The 18,326-nt window shown below is 40.0% G+C and overlaps 1 protein-coding gene across 1 annotated transcript in view; it reads left to right on the forward strand.

The window, feature by feature from the left end:
- Nucleotides 1-7,833: 7,833 nt before the first annotated feature.
- The window catches only part of LOC126235121 (cilia- and flagella-associated protein 52-like), a 229,927-nt gene continuing 219,434 nt past the window's right edge, over nucleotides 7,834-18,326 (forward strand). Inside the window, exons 1-6 of the mRNA XM_049943854.1 lie at nucleotides 7,834-7,971; nucleotides 8,032-8,328; nucleotides 9,269-9,410; nucleotides 12,390-12,476; nucleotides 16,369-16,568; nucleotides 16,648-16,825. Coding sequence (XP_049799811.1) covers nucleotides 7,834-7,971; nucleotides 8,032-8,328; nucleotides 9,269-9,410; nucleotides 12,390-12,476; nucleotides 16,369-16,568; nucleotides 16,648-16,825 — 1,042 coding nt within the window. The remainder of the gene's footprint in view (nucleotides 7,972-8,031; nucleotides 8,329-9,268; nucleotides 9,411-12,389; nucleotides 12,477-16,368; nucleotides 16,569-16,647; nucleotides 16,826-18,326) is intronic.

Raw genomic sequence — 18,326 nt, forward strand, 5'->3', positions numbered from 1 at the left:
CCAATTACACAATTGGTCTGATAGTCCATATGCTCTTACTTTGTTCATTAAACGACTTGGGAAACTGTATCAAATGCCTTGCGGAAGTCAAGAAACATGGCATCTACCTGGGAACCCGTGTCTACGACCCTCTGAGTCTCGTGGACGAATAGCGCGAGCTGGGTTTCACACGATCGTCTTTTTCGAAACCCATGCTGATGACTACAGAGTAGATTTCTAGTCTCCAGAAAAGTATTATACTCGAACATAATATGTGTTCCAAAATTCTACAACTGATTGACGTTGGAGATTTTGTCATCTGTGCGACAATCTCGAGAAGGAACTACAGTGCAGTCTTCTGCTGTGAAACAGCTTTGGAAAAAGACATTTAGTACTTCGGTCTTTAGTCTGTCATCCTCTGTTTCAGTACCATTTTGGTCACAGAGTGTCTGGACATTTTGTTTTGATCCACCTACCACTTTGACGTAAGACCAAAATTTCTTAGGATTTTCTACCAAGTCAGTACATAGAACTTTACTTTCGAATTCATTGAATGCCTCTCACATAGCCTTCCTCACACTACATTTTGCTTTGTGTAATTTTTGTTCCTGCAAGGCTTTGGATATGTTTATGTTTGCTGTGAAGTTCCCTTTGCTTCCGTAGTAGTTTTCTAACTCGGTTGTTGTACCACGGTGGCTCTTTTCCATCTCTTACGATCTTGCTTGGCACATACTCATCTAATGCATATTGTATGATGGTTTTGAACTTTTTCCACTGATCCTCAACACTATCTGTACTTGAGACAAAACTTTTGTGTTGAGCCATCAAGTACTCTGAAATCTGCTTTTTGTCACTTTTGCTAAACAGGAAAATCTTCCTACCTTTTTTAATATTTCTATTTACAGCTGAAATCATTACTGCAGTAACTGCTTTATGATCAGTGATTCCCTGTTTTGCATTAACTGTTTCAAATAGTTCGGGTCTGTTTGTCACCAGAAGGTCTAATATGTTATTGCCACAAGTCGGTTCTCTGATTAACTGCTCAAGGTAGTTTTCAGATCATGCACTTAAAAAAAATTTCACCGGATTCTTTGTCCCTGCCACCCGTTCTAAACGTTTGAGTCTCCCAGTCTATATTTGGTAAATTAAAATCTCCACCCAGAACTATAACATGGTTGGGAAATCTTCTCAAAATATTTTCCAAATTTTCCTTCATGTGCTCTGCCACAACAGCTGCTGAGCCAGGGGGCCTATAGGGACATCCAATTACCATGTTTAAGCCTGCTTTAACCATGACCTTCACCCAAAGTACTTCACATTTCAGATCTCCATCAATTTCCTTAGATACTATTGCACTTTTTATCACTATAAACACGCCTCCTCCTTCACTGTCCAGCCTGTCTCTGCGGTATACATTCCAATCTGAGTTTAGAATTTCATTATTGTTACATCTGGTTTCAGCCAACTTTCCATCCCTAGTACTATGTGGACATTGTGCCCAGTTCTGGGACTTTTTTATAGACGCTCCAGCAGTTTACTATTACCACATTAATATTGTTATTCCCTGTTGTGTTTTGCCTACTGCTACCTTGTTGCGTCTCAGGAGGCATCTTGTCGGGCCTAGGGAGGGGAATTATCTAACCTAAAAAACCCACATGTGCACTCCACATGTATTCCGCTACCCTTGTAGCTGCTTCCTGCATGTAGTGCATGCCTGACCTATTCAGGGGGACCCTAAATTTCTCCACCCGATAGTGGAGGTTGAGAAATTTGCACCCCAGATCTCCGCAGAATCGTCTGAGCCTCTGGTTTAAGCCTTCCACTCGTAACCAAAGCAGAGGATCGCGATCGGTTCTGGGAACAATACTACAAATAGTTAGCTCAGATTGCACCCTGCAAGCGAGGCTTTCCGCCTTCACCAACTCTGCCAGCCGCCTGTATGAACTGAGGATGACCTCTGAACCCAGACGGCAGGAGTCATTGGTGCCGACATGAGCAACAATTTGCAGTTGGGTGCACCCAGTGCTCTCTATTGCTGTTGGCAGGGCCTCCTCCACATCTTGGATGAGACCCCCCGTCAAGCAAACAGAGGGAACACTGGCTTCTTCCCCTACCTTTCCGCTATTTCCCTAAGGGACTCCATCACCCGCCTAACATTGGAGCTCCCAATCACTAATAAACCCCTCCCCCCTGTGTGTCTGCTTGGACCTTGCTGAAGTAGCGGCCACATGTCCACTCACAGGCAGAGCGGGCGATGCCACATGACCAGCCTTCACATTGACCCTCCGCCTCATGACCTGAACCTGCCACTCCCCTTGGGAAGAGGGTGGCCCAACCGCGCCCGGCACCCGCGAAGATGTCTCAACAGCAGGGACCATGGGTGAAGCATCTAACACCTGGAGTGTACCATGTGACGCACCGGACTCCCCACTGCCGCTACACTCCGAGGCAGCGGCCTGAAGACGGCAGACTGTGGCCATCAGCATGTTCAGCTGTTCACGAACAGTGGCCAGCTCCTCCTGCCTCTGTACACAGCAGTCACACATCCCATCCATCCTAAGAAACCAACAGTTTACTGTAGAGAGTTAATCAACTTTTAACTAGACTGATAATTCGCTAAAGACGGCCTATAGTTGACTAAACTGTGTTTACTAGACACTTCTTGTTGGAAACAGTGAAAATAAGCAGTACCTGTCTCTGGACTGTATTCAAAACTAACACAAAATCTATGGAACACTATTGCTAGTACTCGAAAATTAAGGCTTCCGAAAAGCAAAAACACATGGAAAAAGAAGTGACAAGTAAGAAAAACACAGTTAATACTTAAATTTAAGTAGCTTGCTGCACAGTAGATGTGAAGCAGATGGCAGTTACGATGAGACTAGCACTACTGGCACTACAGCTGACTAAAGGGACTCTCTCTGACTGTATTCAAAACAGACACGAAATCTATGAAACACTATTACTAGTACTCGAAAATTGATGACGTTCTCTTGGGTAAAATAATCCAGAGGTAAAATTGTTTCCCATTCAGATCTCCAAGCAAGGACTACACAGGAGGATGCTGTCATCAAAGGGGGAGGGGAGGAAAAAAAAAAAAAACCATTCTAAAGGTTGGAGTGTGGAATGTTAGAGTCTTTAATTGGGTACATAAGTTAGAAAATGTTATTTTCAAAGTAGTCATATATTTGTTTGTGTATGCAGCTATCTGTTATTTTGCATGCAAATAGAATTGAGATTGGCCTATAGTTACTAGAGAAGCCTTTCTTCTTTCTTAAACACCTGGAGAGTAAAATAGATTTTAAGAGCTTCAGGGAAAATATCATCTGCCACAATTGTATTGGATAGATAAGGCAATGGCATTTCAATTTTATTTGCGTTGCTCGTTATGACGCAGTTTTTCATACCATAATAGTCTTCTGTTTTAGAATTTCCAAGCTTGTTAATTGTCATGCTAATATTGTGGGGAGTAATTTTAGACCACGAGAATGTTGTTACAAGGGGTGTTCGATAACTAATGAAACACATTTTTTTTTCTTGGCCAATTTCAGTTTACAAAAGGAGGGCCATCGTGGAATATTCCTGCATCAGCATCTTATAGTTTCATGAAGCTCTGATTAGTGGAAGCGCTGTATGCAGTCTTCAAAATGGCATCTGTAATAGAGATGAGTTCCAAGCAGAGTGCTGTCACTGAGTTTCTTTTGACAGAAAACAAGAGCAGTACAGATATTCATAGGCAGTTACAGAATGTCTGTGGAGACCTGGCAGTGAACAAAAGCATGGTGAGTCATTGGGCAAGGCATTTGTCAGCATCACAACCTGCCTGATCTCCCACGTGCTGGCTGGCCACACTCCAGCTTTGACTCCTGCTATGTTGGACCATGCGAACACTCTCATTGGGGGGTGATCGATGCATCACAATTAAACACCCAACTGTTCAACTGGACGTCTCTGTTGGTAGTGCTGACGCACTCATCCACCAGTTGGGATACTCAAAGGTATGAGCATCACTGCCTAACAGAAGACCACAGAGAGCAACGAAGGATCATCTGTGCAGAATTTCTTGTGCATTAGAGGCTGACTGTGACAATTTTTTGTCAACATCATGACAAGCAATAAAACATGGACTCATCAGTTTGAACTGGAAATGGAACAGCAATTCATGGAATGGTGTCACACCACCTCTCCTACAAAGAAAATGTTCAAAACCACACCCTCAGCCAGTCAAGTCATCAGAATACTCTTCTGGGACTCTGAATGGGTTATTCTGTTTGATGTTCCCCCTCATGGTGCTACAGTCATCTCTGATGTGTATTTTGCTACCATGAGAAGAAGCAACTTCAGCATGTTCATCACCTCAAAAAAGCAAATGAACTTCTCATTCTCCATTAAAATGCAAGGCTCAAACAATTCTACGCACCCAAGAGGAGATCGCACAACTTCATTGGACTGTTATTCCTCGTCCTCCTAGCATCCACAACACGGGAAGTAATACACAGATGATGCAAAGGTTATTGATGCAGAAAGATGTCTCTGACATCGACCAGTAGAGTGGCGTACAGACCCTTTCAGTAAGGTGGTACAAGGCCATTGCATTGAAAAGAGATTGTATTGGAAAATAGGGTTTTGTAGCCAAAAAAGTGCAGAATAATATGTTGCAATGGAATCCTGAATAATGTCAACCTACTTTCAGAAAAAAAGTATTGTATTACTTATTGAATGACCCTTGTATATTTTATTCTTGGGGTGGAAGTGTCTCAGCGACTGAGCTGTTGCAGCTTGAATGATGACAGCCTGTACAGTTTATAAAGTGTACATTTAATACATTAGAGTCTATGGGAATGCCTTTTTTGCATTGGTTTATTTCACTTTTAATGTTACACCACATGCACTTTGGTACTTTAATTTCATTTTTATTTGAATTTTGGGTATATTTTCGAAACTTTGCCCTTTTAATAACTCTGTCTTCAGCTATAACAGATGGTATTCTTATTTTATTTAGTTTTGAAGCATATCATATTTTAGCATTTTGTGGTCTACATTTAGTGTCATCAATATTTTTCTTGCAGATGGCTGGTCAGTTGCTATTTAGTATATGTTGAACAATGTCTAGAAAGGAGCCATTGCTCTTCCTCTTACACTACTCAGCCGCCATTCTTATTTGATACTTTACATTAGCGTTTATGTAAATTCACTGATTTCAGAGACTGTGGTCTGCAGCCAATATACTGAAAAAGTAAAAGCTTGTTTATTATAAGCATTAGTGTTAACCATGATTTGCATCCTCCCTTGAGTCTTCTGCAAGGTGTCTCTTTATGCCCTGTACATAATATAAGTTTTTTCTTCCAATACTGTCCAGTAAGTCTTTCCTGAAATGGAGCTCTGTGTCACTTTTCTGAATTCTCCCCAGTATATAAACCTTTCCAGTCCTTTTCCTTCATCCCTCTTCCTTCCCTTTCAACCCTTCTGCCAGAAGGAGCCACTGGCTCTGAAAGCTTGCACATTTATTTAACCTGTAGATGTATTTTCTTCTGCTGCCACATTGTGAGTAATTTTTTTTATCTGTTCAATTATATAATTACTTCTGTAACATTATTATTTCTGTAGGATTAATACTTGTGTGATCTTAGCTGCAGTACTCTAGATGATGAATGAAAGTATACAAAATACACTAGAAATCCAGCCTGTAGATCAACACAGTGTGGGTAAAGTATTTTTAAGTTACCCATGTGGTGCTGCTACACCAGTTTATCTTTCTTCTGACTGACTAGGAATTTCAGGCATGGACTTTCATTTAGTATGTGTACATTGACATCCACTTCTTAGTACTTGCTGCCCGCAAGCCTGATTCAACGATTCTCCTGCCTACTTTTAGTATAAATGTGTTAAGACACAATAGAAGGGCTTGAAAAATCATAAAAATGACAATAGTAATTTTTTGTTTGGTTTTAACAGAACTGTGTTTCTGAGATAATGTGATTGTTACTTTCTCAGTAGAAAATTCTCCATGGATCCTAATCTGGACAGTCATTAAGAAATTACTATCTGAAACATGGTTGAATATTATAAGCTATTTCCTTAAAAGAAAAATAAGAACAAAAAAGGAGGGAGAGGGCTCTACAAATTAGAGGTCACAACCTTATCTCAAATTTTATTAATAGGTGTTGTTGTTGTTGTTGTTGTTGTCATCTTCAGTCCAAAGACTTGTTGATGCAGCTCTCCATACCACTCTATCCATGCAAGCTTCTTAATCTCTTAATAACTACTGCAACATATATCTATTTGAACTGTTTACTGTATTAATTTCTTGGTATCCCTCTACAATTTTGATCTCACACACTTCTTTCCAGTACTGAATTTGTGATTCCTTGATGTCTCAGAATGTGTCCTACCAACCATTTCATTCTTTTAGTCAAATTGTGCCATAAATTTCTTTTTTCCTCAAATCTGTTCAGTACCTCTCCATTAGTTACCAGTACTCAACCTATGCATTTAATGTTCAAATTCTTCTGAAGCACCATGTTTAAGAAGCTCTTCTATTCTATTCTTGTCTAAACTACTTCTTGTCCATGCTCTACTCCCATACAAGGCTACATTCTATACAAATACCTTCAGAAAGGACTTCGTAACACTTCAATTTATATTTCACATTAACAAATTTATTCAGAAATGCGCTTTTGGAACTGCCAGCGTACATTTTATATCCTCTCTGTTGTGGCCACCATCAGTTATTTTACTGACCAAATAGCAAAACTAGTCTACTACTTTCAATGTCTCATTTCATAATCTAATGCCCTCAGCATTGCCTGATTAAATCAAATACATTCCATATCCCTTGTTTTGGTTTTGTTTATGTTCATCTTACAGTCTTCTTTCAAGAGACTGTCCATGCTGTTCAACTGCTCTTGCAAGTCCTCTACAGAATTACAATGTCATCAGCAATCCTCAAAGTTTTTATTTCTTCTCCCTGAAATTTAATTCCTTTTCCAAATTTTTCTTTGGTTTCCTACTGTTTGCTAACTGTACAGATTGAATAACATTGAGGAGAGCCTAAAACCCTATCTCCATGCTTTTTCAACCATTGTGTAACTTTCATCCCTTTGACTCATAACTACCATCTGGTTTCTGCACAAGTTGTAAATAACATTTTGCTCCCATGCTACTTACAGAATTTCAAAGAGTGTATTCCAGTGAACATTGTCAAAATCTTTCTCTAAGTCTACAAATGCTGTACATCAGGACTGGCCAGTTGTTGCAAACTGCACATAAGTGCAGAAATCCAGCAAGGTGTGCCCGTCTCAGCCAGAGGGAAAAGCAGAACGGTGACGTCTGTAACTAGGCACGTATACCAAATGAGTGGTGACAGTTCCATTTCCTCATTTATGCAGCACCAGGAGGACCAAAGCAAACCCAGTCTTGCTGCTGTCTGATGACTGTAGCCCTATGTGAGACATGCTGAGAAATGGGGAGTATCACAAAGAAGCAAAGAATGGGAGATCTGTGTTCTCAGATGTTTAAACATGACTGGAAGCTACTAGTCTTCTTTACAGCAGTAGGTGAAAACCCACAGTGTTTGCTATGCCACTGAGTAATAGGTAGTGAAAGACACTAAAACTCATTTCATAAAGATGAATGTAGTGTACTGAACAGTGAAGAATGGCAAGCCAAAACTAAATGCACTTGAGAAAATGGATTGAGCATATGGACAGGATTTTAATGTAAGTCATAATAATTTATACCTCTCGAACTCCCCATTTCTATGTAGCACATAAGAAGTTCATAAAATAAATTTCTACAATACATACGGCTGTTGGTAAATTATTGCATCAGGAAAAAAAATTTTTTTCTTATGTTATGTCTGTTTTTATTTTCCTGGACAACGTACTGTTTTCAATTTTCCAGAATGACAATTGCAGTAAATCTGCAGTGCAAATGAGTTTCAAAATTGCATTAAGAATAGCAAAATCTGGCAAACTGTTTTTCCAAAGGGGAGTATGAAAAAGTCTGTCTCATTGATGCTACAGAACTTTTGTGTTCCATGAACATTAGCAGGTTTCAAGAAATCAGCCTTTCCAAAGAAACAGTGACATGATGTGTGTTATGGCTAAGGTCTTTATTGCTTTCTCAGTTGCATTGGATGAAGCAACAGATCTTACAGACACAGCTCAGGTACTGATATATATACGACATGTTGATAAAGGTCTGCATGTAACAGAGGCTATTTTGGACTTAGTGCCTTTGAAAGGAAGTATGATAGGTGTGGACTTACTGCAAGCTGTCGAGCAAGAGATTGATAGTGTCGGTATGGATTGGAATTTGTTAACCTCAGTGATCATGGATGGACCAATGGTAATGTGAGACCTTCAGAGAAGACCTATAGCACTGATGCACAAAAATCTGAGATGCACAGAAGAGACAATGTATGGAATTCACTGCATTCTACATCGAGAGGAGCTTTGCGCAAAATCAGTAATGTTAGAAAACGTCATACAAATTGTTGTGCATACTATAAGTTACCTGAAGACACGTGGGGTTATGCATTGCCAGTTTTGGCAGTTCTTGGGGAAACTGGGAGAGGAGTACAGCAACATACTTAGCTATACCAAAATACGTTGGCCCAGTCAAGGTAAAATGCTGAAAATATTTTTTGATTTATGTTTGGCCAGAAAAGAGAGCACTGAAATTAGAAGACCCTTGATGAGCATCAGACCTTGCATTTCTTGTGGACATTACATCTCACATAAACAGCCTGAAGGTGAAAATAATTACATTTCTGATGTGTTGGAAAAAGTAAATGCATTTGAAAGGAAGCTTGCTCTTTGCGAGAACCTACTATTGTCTGAAAACACAGCACATTTCCCTATCCTTGGTTTGTTTCATGAAAATGCTAGATTTCAAAATATGTATCAATAATTGTAAAATTAAGGAGCACGATTTGTATCTCCTAGCAATCATTGCTTTGCACTGCCATTTCCAGCATCAGTTGAAGATGCTCTGAATCATCTACAGATGGAACTGATCAACCTGCAGAGCAGTACACAGGTGAAGGACAAGTTCTCTGCAGTATGAAGCACAAAAGAATTATATCAAAATTTTCCACAGCAAGAATTTCCACACCTGCATCATGAAATTGAGAGTGTTATGTACATGTCTGGATCTACTTATCTCTGTGAAAGATTTTTCTCTGTAATGAAAATGAATAAGTCAAGGTTTGAGCAAATATTAGGGAGGAAATGCTTCGCAGTTGCTTGCGTTCATGCTTTTGTGTCCAACATTAACTTTATTTTAGGTGCTACTTCCTATAAATGTTATTTTGGCCTTGCCTTGCTTCTGGGCCTTATCTCTACCGGTCATGTTTATCTACTCTGCTTCCCTGGTGTCAAAATATCTTCAAAATTCTTTATCCCACTGCCTATTTGCTTCTGTCTCGGGTTCTTTGGTCGACGTTCGTCTGATGATTTTACTGATGTTTCACCAGCATGAGTGGCTGGCATTGTCAAAGCTTCACCCTCCATTGCCGGTGGTGAACTGGAGCTGAGCTCGCGGCTGCAGACTATATGTACCTGACGCACCAATGTCTGAGGACTTCTCCGTGGTCATTTCCGATGCGGTTCTCCTCTTGTTACCTGTGACGGTCGTTTGCTACATTACGGGAAGCAAGGATCCATTTACCTTAAGGCTTTCCTCTTTCTTGTTGAAGCTGTTCCCGTGTTTGTGTATTTCTACAGCTTCTCTAAACAAGTGGGTGTGATAGTGCTTCTCTACAGCCAGAACTTCCATGTCGGAGAATTTTATTACATGGTCGGTCTCACTCAGCGTTTGCTCTGCCACAGCCGATTTCTCCACCTGCTCCAACCTGCAATGTCGCTTATGTTCTTTGATCCTGGTGTTGGATCGTCCAGTCATTCTGACGTAAACTTTTCTGCATGTGTATGGTAAGCGGTACATTCCCGACATTGCAAGTGGGTCTCTTTTATCCTGTGCTGATCTAAGACATTCTTTGATCTTCCTTGTTGGTTTGAAAATTGTCTTTATGCCATGTTTGTGCAATATACGGCCGATTCTGTCCGTCACTCTTGGAATGTATGGCAGAAAGGATGTACCCAACATTTATTTTCCTGATTCCTTACTTTGCTGAGTGTTTGGCTCTGTTACACTTCTAATATAATTTGTGGAGTACCCATTGCTCCTCAGAACACTTTCCAGGTGTTGCATTTCTCATCTGTATTAGAAGTTGGCACACCAGATACATATAGTTTGTGGCCACGAGCTCGGCTCCAGTTCACCACCGGCAATGGAGGGTGAAGGTTTGACAATGCCAGCCACTCATGCTGGCGAAATGTCAGTAAAATCATCAGACAAATGTCGACCGAAGAACCCGAGACAGAAGCAAATAGCCAATTTGTCAACAAGTGGCCACGAAAGCCTTAACAATTTTGTCTTTCTCCCAACTTTAACATCTTAAGCTACAATTAGTACATGTTCCATTACATTTAGTGCAAAACTCAGTTCCTATTCACTTTTGGCTACCACTGCTGTATCACCAATAAATTGTATTGTGCTAATTTTCTGTCCTTGATAAACAATAACTGTCCCTCACATATGCCAAATTCAATTAAGCTACTGCAGTTCATAGTGCAACAATAAACTAGAAATACCTCCTCATCTGCATGTGCAATGTGCTTCTACACTGCAATACACAATAATTTTGTAGTGTTTATATAAGCTGGTTGCTTGGCAGCACTGCAGCAGCTAAGATGTAGAAAAATTGTGGGAGTTTTGTGACTCATTGTCTTGGACTCTGGTTGTACTGTAACATGGACCAAGCCAAAGAGTAGAATATTACATGGAGAGAAAGAGAAGAAAAGCGAAAATCCTGCAAAGAAGACATATACAAAGCATATGGTATTAAAGACACAAATGCGCAAAATACTTCAGTATCATTTATAATATGACGCATCTTTTATGTAATCTGCAGCTTTATAAATGATTTAAATTATATACAGTATACTTAATGACAAATTGTTTCCGTGCCTCTTGAGTACATGATGCTTGTCAGTGTCTTTTCTTATGTTCAGTGGAATACTATTGTAAACCCTTATCCCAGACTGGATAACTCCTTTTTGAACTTCACTGAAAGTTACTGAATCTTTGTGGCAGGATAGTGAATGTCACAGTTAGTTTGGAAAAGTTTTTGTTGGTCTTAGCAAATGTCATCAATATAATATGGATAGATAAAAAATCTACTCATCAATTAGCGTCAGGAGAAGACACATAAATGATGTGAAAATGCAAGGGCTTTTGGAATCAGTGGCTCCCTCTTCTGGCAGAAATGTTGAAGAGAAAGGAAGAGTGATGAAGGAAAAGGACTAGTGAGATTTATCAGATGGGAGAGTTCTTGAAAAATTACCCAGAACTCCAGATCACAGGAGACTTACTGAATGGGATGAGAAGCAAAGACTTATTGTTGGTGCCTGCACCAAAAGGTTTGGAAAACCTCGTCTGAGACAGGCACCAATAATCAGTCTTTCTGTCTCACCCCATCTGGTAAGTCTCTCATATCCTGTGGTTCTGGGCGAATTTTCTGGAACTTTCCTGTTTTTTAAACCTCACCAGTCCTTTTTCTTCATGCTTCTTCGTTTCCAGTCAACTCTTTTGCCAAAAGAATGAGCCTCTGGCTCTGCTAGCTCCCACATTTCCACATGTTTTACATGATTTTTCCTGCTGCCATGTGGTGAGTAGATTTTTTGTCTGTCCATTTTGTATTTTCAAAGACTGATTAATTTCATTGATAAATATCATCAGTGAATAAATATACTGACTTGTGAGTGTAAATAACTCAAGGGTCTTAAATAGATTTGTAACACTGCAGATCAACTTCACAGCTCATTTTTGTAGTTTCAAAACTTTTTCCACTTTTGCAGTATTTCCCCAGAATATTATACCATAAAAGACCAGATAGTGGAAATATGCAAAATATTTCCCTTTCAACATGGGGTGAATAACATCGTAATGCAAAACTTGCCAAGCTTAGCTTCTTGAGCAGGTAATTGGTACATTCATTTCATTTTAAGTGATCTTTTGACCATTGACATATTTTTCAAGGGCTTTTAGCCTGTTTCTGCTATCTGAAACTGCATTAGACTTTTGAAAGGTTTAACGGTAGACTGTTTGCTGTGAACCATTTGTATACTTGGTGTATTACTGTTTCAGCTGTAATCTACATTGAGGATTTCACACCATTTATCAAGATACTAATATCATCAGCAAACATTACTATATTTGCTTGTCGTCTACTTATGCTGGTAGATTGTTAACATACACTAAGAAGATCAGTGATCCAAGTATCAAGCCTTGGGGAACACCATACACAATAGTTCTCTGCTGTAATTTTATTCTGTCATTTTCAGTGGTGTATTCTCTTTTAAATTTTAATGCTGCACCTGTCTCTGTATTATCGGTAGAACTTGCAGTAGTTTTAATGCTTTCTTTCTTTTGTAAACAACACTGGATAACAGAAAATCTATGTTATTTGGAGTCCAAAATGGTATAAACATCTACAAAGCTGAGAATTTAATTCTGTAAAAAAGTTCAGTTTCTCTGCTGCTCAGTCTACTTTTCTGGTTATGTAGGGCCCACCTTTTATCAGGAGAAAGAAAACTGGCGTTCTACGGATCGGAGTGTGGAATGTCAGATCCCTTAATCGGGCAGGTAGGTTAGAAAATTTAAAAAGGGAAATGGATTGGTTAAAGTTAGATATAGTGGGAATTAGTGAAGTTCGGTGGCAGGAGGAACAAGACTTTTGGTCAGGTGAATACAGGTTTATAAATACAAAATCAAATAGGGGTAATGCAGGAGTAGGTTTAATAATAAATAGGTAAATAGGAATGAGGGTAAGCTACTACAAACAGCATAGTGAACGCATTATTGTGGCCAAGATAGACATGAAGCCCACACCTACTACAGTAGTACAAGTTTATATGCCAACTAGCTCTGCAGATGATGAAGAAATTGATGAAATGTATGTTGAGGTAAAAGAAATTATTCAGGTAGTGAAGGAAGACGAAAATTTAATAGTCATGGGTGACTGGAATTCGAAAGTAGGAAAAGGAAGAGAAGGAAACGCAGTAGGTGAATACGGATTGGGGCTAAGAAATGAAAGAGGAAGCCACCTGGTAGAATTTTGCACAGAGCATAACTTAATCATAGCTAACACTTGGTTCAAGAATCATAAAATAAGGATGTATACATGGAAGAAGCCTGGAGATACTAAAAGGTATCAGATAGATTATATAATGGCAAGACAGAGATTCAGGAACCAGGTTCTAAATTGTAAGACATTTCCAGGGGCAGATGTGGACTCTGACCACAATCTATTGGTTATGAACTGTAGATTAAAACTGAAGAAACTGCAAAATGGTGGCAATTTAAGGAGATGGGACCTGGATAAACTGACTAAACCAGAAGTTGTACAGAGTTTCAGGGAGAGCATAATGGAACAATTGACAGGTATGAGGGAAAGAAATACAGTAGAAGAAGAATGGGTAGCTTTGAGGGATGAAATAGTGAAGGCATCAGAGGATCAAGTAGGCAAAAAGACGAGGGCTAGTAGAAATCCTTGGGTAACAGAAGAGATACCGAATTTAATTGCTGAAAGGAGAAAATACAAAAATGCAGTAAATGAAGGAGTCAAAAAGGAATAAAAACGTCTCAAAAATGAGATCGACAGGAAGTGCAAAATGGCTTGCAGGGGTGGCTAGAGGACAATTGTAAGGATGTAGAGGCTTATCTCACGAGTGGTAAGATAGATACTGCCTACAGGAAAATTAAAGAGATCTTTAGAGAAAAGAGAACCACTTGCATGAATATCAAGAGCTCAGATGGAAACCCAGTTCTAAGCAAAGAAGGGAAAGCAGAAAGGTGGAAGGAGTATATAGAGGGTCTATACAGGGGCGATGTCCTTGAGGACAATATTATGGAAAAGGAAGAGGATGTAGATGAAGATGAAATGGGAGATATGATACTGCGTGAAGAGTTTGGCAGAGCACTGAAAGACCTAAGTCGAAACAAGGCCCCAGGAGTAGACAACATTCCATTAGGACTACTGACAGCCTTGGGAGAGCCAGCCCTGAAAAAACTCTACCATCTGGTGAGCAAGATGTATGAGACAGCCGAAATTCCCTCAGACTTCAAGAAGAATATAATAGGAAACTTCCTGGCAGATTAAAACTGTGTGCCCGACCGAGACTCGAACTCGGGACCTTTGCCTTTCACGGGCAAGCACTTGCCCGCGAAAGGCAAAGATCCCGAGTTCGAGTCTCGGTCGGGCACACAGTTTTAATCTGCCAGGAAGTTTCATATCAGCCCACACTCCGCTGCAGAGTGAAAATCTCATTCTGAAGAATATAATAATTCCAATCCCAAAGAAAGCAGGTGTTGACAGATGTGAAAATTACCGAACTATCAGTTTAATAAGTCACAGCTGCAAAATACTAATGCGAATTCTTTACAGACAAATGGAAAAACTGGTAGAAGCCCACCTCGGGGAAGATCAGTTTGGATTCCGTAGAAATGTTGGAACACGTGAGGCAATACTGACCCTACGAGTTATCTTAGAAAATAGATTAAGGAAAGGCAAACCTACATTTCTAGCATTTGTAGACTTAGAGAAAGCTTTTGACAATGTTGACTGGAATACTCTCTTTCAAATTCTAAATGTGGCAGCGGTAAAATACAGGGAGCGAAAGGCTATTTACAATTTGTACAGAAAGCAGATGCCAGTTATAAGAGTCGAGGAACGTAAAAGGGGAGCAGTGGTTGGGAAGGGAGTGAGACAGGGTTGTAGCCTCTCCCTGATGCTATTCAATCTGTATATTGAGCAAGCAGTAAGGGAAACAAAAGAAAAGTTCGGAGTACGTATTAAAATCAATGGAGAAGAAATAAAAACTTTGAGGTTTGCCGATGACATTGTAATTCTGTCAGATACAGCAAAGGACTTGGAAGAGCAGTTGAACGGAATGGACAGTGTCTTGAAAGGAGGGTATAAGATGAACACCAACAAAAGAAAAATGAGGATAATGGAATGTACTCAAATTAAATCGGCTGATGCTGAGGGAATTCAATTAGGAAATGAGACACTTAAAGTAGTAAAGGAGTTTTGCTATTTAGGGAGCAAAATAACTGATGATGGTCGAAGTAGAGAGGATATAAAATGTAGACTGGCAATGGCAAGAAAATCGTTTCTGAAGAAGAGAAATTTGTTAACATCGTGTATTGATTTAAGTGTCAGGAAGTCGTTTCTGAAAGTATTTGTTTGGATTGTAGCCATGTATGGAAGTGAAACATGGACGATAAATAGTTTATACAAGAAGAGAATAGAAGCTTTCGAAATGTTGTGCTACAGAAGAATGCTGAAGATTAGATGGGTAGATCACATAACTAATGAGGAGGTATTGAACAGAATTGGGGAGAAAAGGAGTTTGTGGCACAACTTGACTAGAAGAAGGGATCGGTTGGTAGGGCATGTTCCGAGGCATCAAGGGATCACCAATTTAGTACTGGAGGGCAGCGTGGAGGGTAAAAATCGTAGAGGGAGACCAAGAGATGAATACACTAAGCAGATTCAGAAGGATGTAGGCAGCAGTAGGTACTGGGGGATGAAGAAGCTTGCACAGGACAGAGTAGCATGGAGAGCTGCATCAAACCAGTCTCAGGACTGAAGACCACAACAACAACATACCTTTATTTTACAGAAGAGTGGAAAATATTTGTATATTTTGAGGAGATATAATAAAAGTATTGAAAGTTCAAAACCAATAGCAAAATAACAAAACATTCAGAGAAAAATATACAATCAAGCATTGAGTTGAATTCTGACTATCTCTCCCTCCCCCTCCCTCCCTCCCTCCCTCCCCCTCTCTCTCCCTCCCTCCCTCCCTCCCACCCTCCCTCCCTCCCTTCCTCTCTCTCTCTCTCTCTCTCCCTCTTTCTCTCCTTCTCTCTCCCTCTCTGTGCGTGTGTGTGTGTGTGTGTGTGTGTGTGTGTGTGGCTGACACACACAAGTCAACTGCAGATCACTAATTGCCTTTCTATCTCTCCCTCCCCCTCCCTCCCTCCCTCCCTTTATCTCTCTCTCTCTCTTCTCTCTCTCTCTCTCTCTCTCTCTCTCTCTCTCCCTCCCGCCCCCCCCCCCTCTCTCTCTCTCTCTCTTTGTGTGTGTGTGTGTGTGTGTGTGGCTGACACACACAAGTCAACTGCAGATCACTAATTGCCTTTCTTTAATTTTGTTTGCTGTTGATGTGAAAACCAATAACAGTTTCACATAGAATAAAAATATTATGTGTGCTACCAAGTTCTTACAGGTCTGAAGATCATATTTTTTTCCCTCAGGTGTTGTTCCTGGTGGGCTGCAAGTTCATCCAGATGGTGAACACATAGTGTATCCCCTTGGATGCAAAGTTGTGATACAGAACTGGAAGACAAAAGTTCAAACGTTTCTGACAGGCCATACTAATGTTATATGTGCTGTATCAATTTCTAAAGAAGGGAAATATGTTGCCTCAGCACAAGTAAATCACATGGGGCACAAGGTAAAGACAAGAAACTATGTCAAGTACAGTTTAGATGTGAATTTAGCATACAGGAAAAATATTTTTCCTTTACTTGCAGGCAACTGTTATGTTGTGGGAATTTGACACCCTGAAACTTGTTACCAAACATGAAATTCATAAAGTTCGTGTAGAATCTGTTATATTTTCGTGTGACAGCCATTACCTTGTGTCCTTGGGAGGACGTGATGATGGTAATGTTGTGGTGTGGGACATCAAGGAAAGTGAGGCACTATGTGGTAAGATCCAAAACAGTGAATATCATCTGTACAAAGATGAAAAGAAGAAAAAACTGAAATTATAAACTTTAGCGAAGAGACCAAGAGATATATAGGGTGATTTTAAAGTACCAGTTTCAAAAACACAAGAACCACTGCTCAGAATGATATCAAATCTGAACTGAATATTGTTGAAGGAGGAAATGTCATGGAAACAGGAAAGAAAGTCACCAAAAATTTTTCCACTAGATTGTGCTGTAAGTATAGCATAAACGGGTTTGGCTATAAATGGCAGATGAATCACAATGGTAAAAATGCATATTAAACTAACCATACTGCATAATGGAATTCAAAGGTTGTGATGCTGTTTGTTAGGTGAGCCCTGAGCCATGACAAGGTCATACCACATTAGATGGGAAATAGGTTTTTAACTGTCCTGAAGCCAAAAACCATATAAAAACAATAATGAAATCAGTTTTTAATCATCTGAGGCTAAAAGTTTCATAAAAAGTAATAATGAAATCGGTTTTTAATTGTCGTGATACTTTCATGTTCAGTGCTGCCCACTGTTTTCTGCCACATGTTGAAATTGAGAAAAAGCATGTTCTGCAGCAGAGCAGTGTCACAGGTGTCATGTCAGAATATATTGTACAATACTTGCCTTCAGTTCAGCTGTGCTTATAATCAGAGCACTGGACACAGCATCTTTCTGATAACCCATAGCTAGAAGTCAGACTGATTAAGAGCAGGCAGTCTGGACAGCTGGGCTGTAGGGAAATGATGGCTGATAGTTCTAGCACTTCCAAGGTGACTCTGCAGTTGCCTCTTCACTAGCTCTGCAGTGTGAGGAGGAGTGCCATCATGCATAAAATTAATCCTAGCCACATGCTGTTGAAGGGTTGGAATGATATTGTGCACAAAAGACTCCCATAGCACATACCAGTGATTATACATGTAACAGGACATGCAGCACCACCTCTTCAAAACAATATAGCTCTACACTATGCAATGGAGTCAACCTGCAGCCCACAGTTACCTTTGCAGAATGAAATGGTACTGGTTGTTGTGGAAGCAGATTTCCCATTCCTGTATTCTGCAGTTCTGTGCATTGACATGTCCTTGAAAATGGAAGTAGGCTTTGTCTGACCATAGAATGTTCCATGGCCATTTGTTGTCCACTTCCATGTGAGCAAGAAATTATAGAGCAAACATTCGTTTTACTGGCAGGGCAGCATGAAGCAACTCCTGAACATGGGTGATTGTATATTGACAGCAATACAGGATATTTTGTAGAATTTTATGTACCATGCTCACAGGAATGTCCAAAATTAGGGAAATTACATGTGCACTACATGTCTGCACACCACTGCTTGACATCTCCTGGAGTGCTGTGGCCATATCTTCTGCTGATGTTGAATGAATTATTTTCCTCCCTCTACCACACTGCAGTTCAAAAGAACCTGTACTTTCAAATTTCATAACCATTTTATCCAGGCCATGGTGGACATCGGAACAATACACT

The sequence above is a fragment of the Schistocerca nitens genome, chromosome 2 (assembly GCF_023898315.1).
Source record: "Schistocerca nitens isolate TAMUIC-IGC-003100 chromosome 2, iqSchNite1.1, whole genome shotgun sequence".
Classification (NCBI taxonomy): domain Eukaryota; kingdom Metazoa; phylum Arthropoda; class Insecta; order Orthoptera; family Acrididae; genus Schistocerca; species Schistocerca nitens.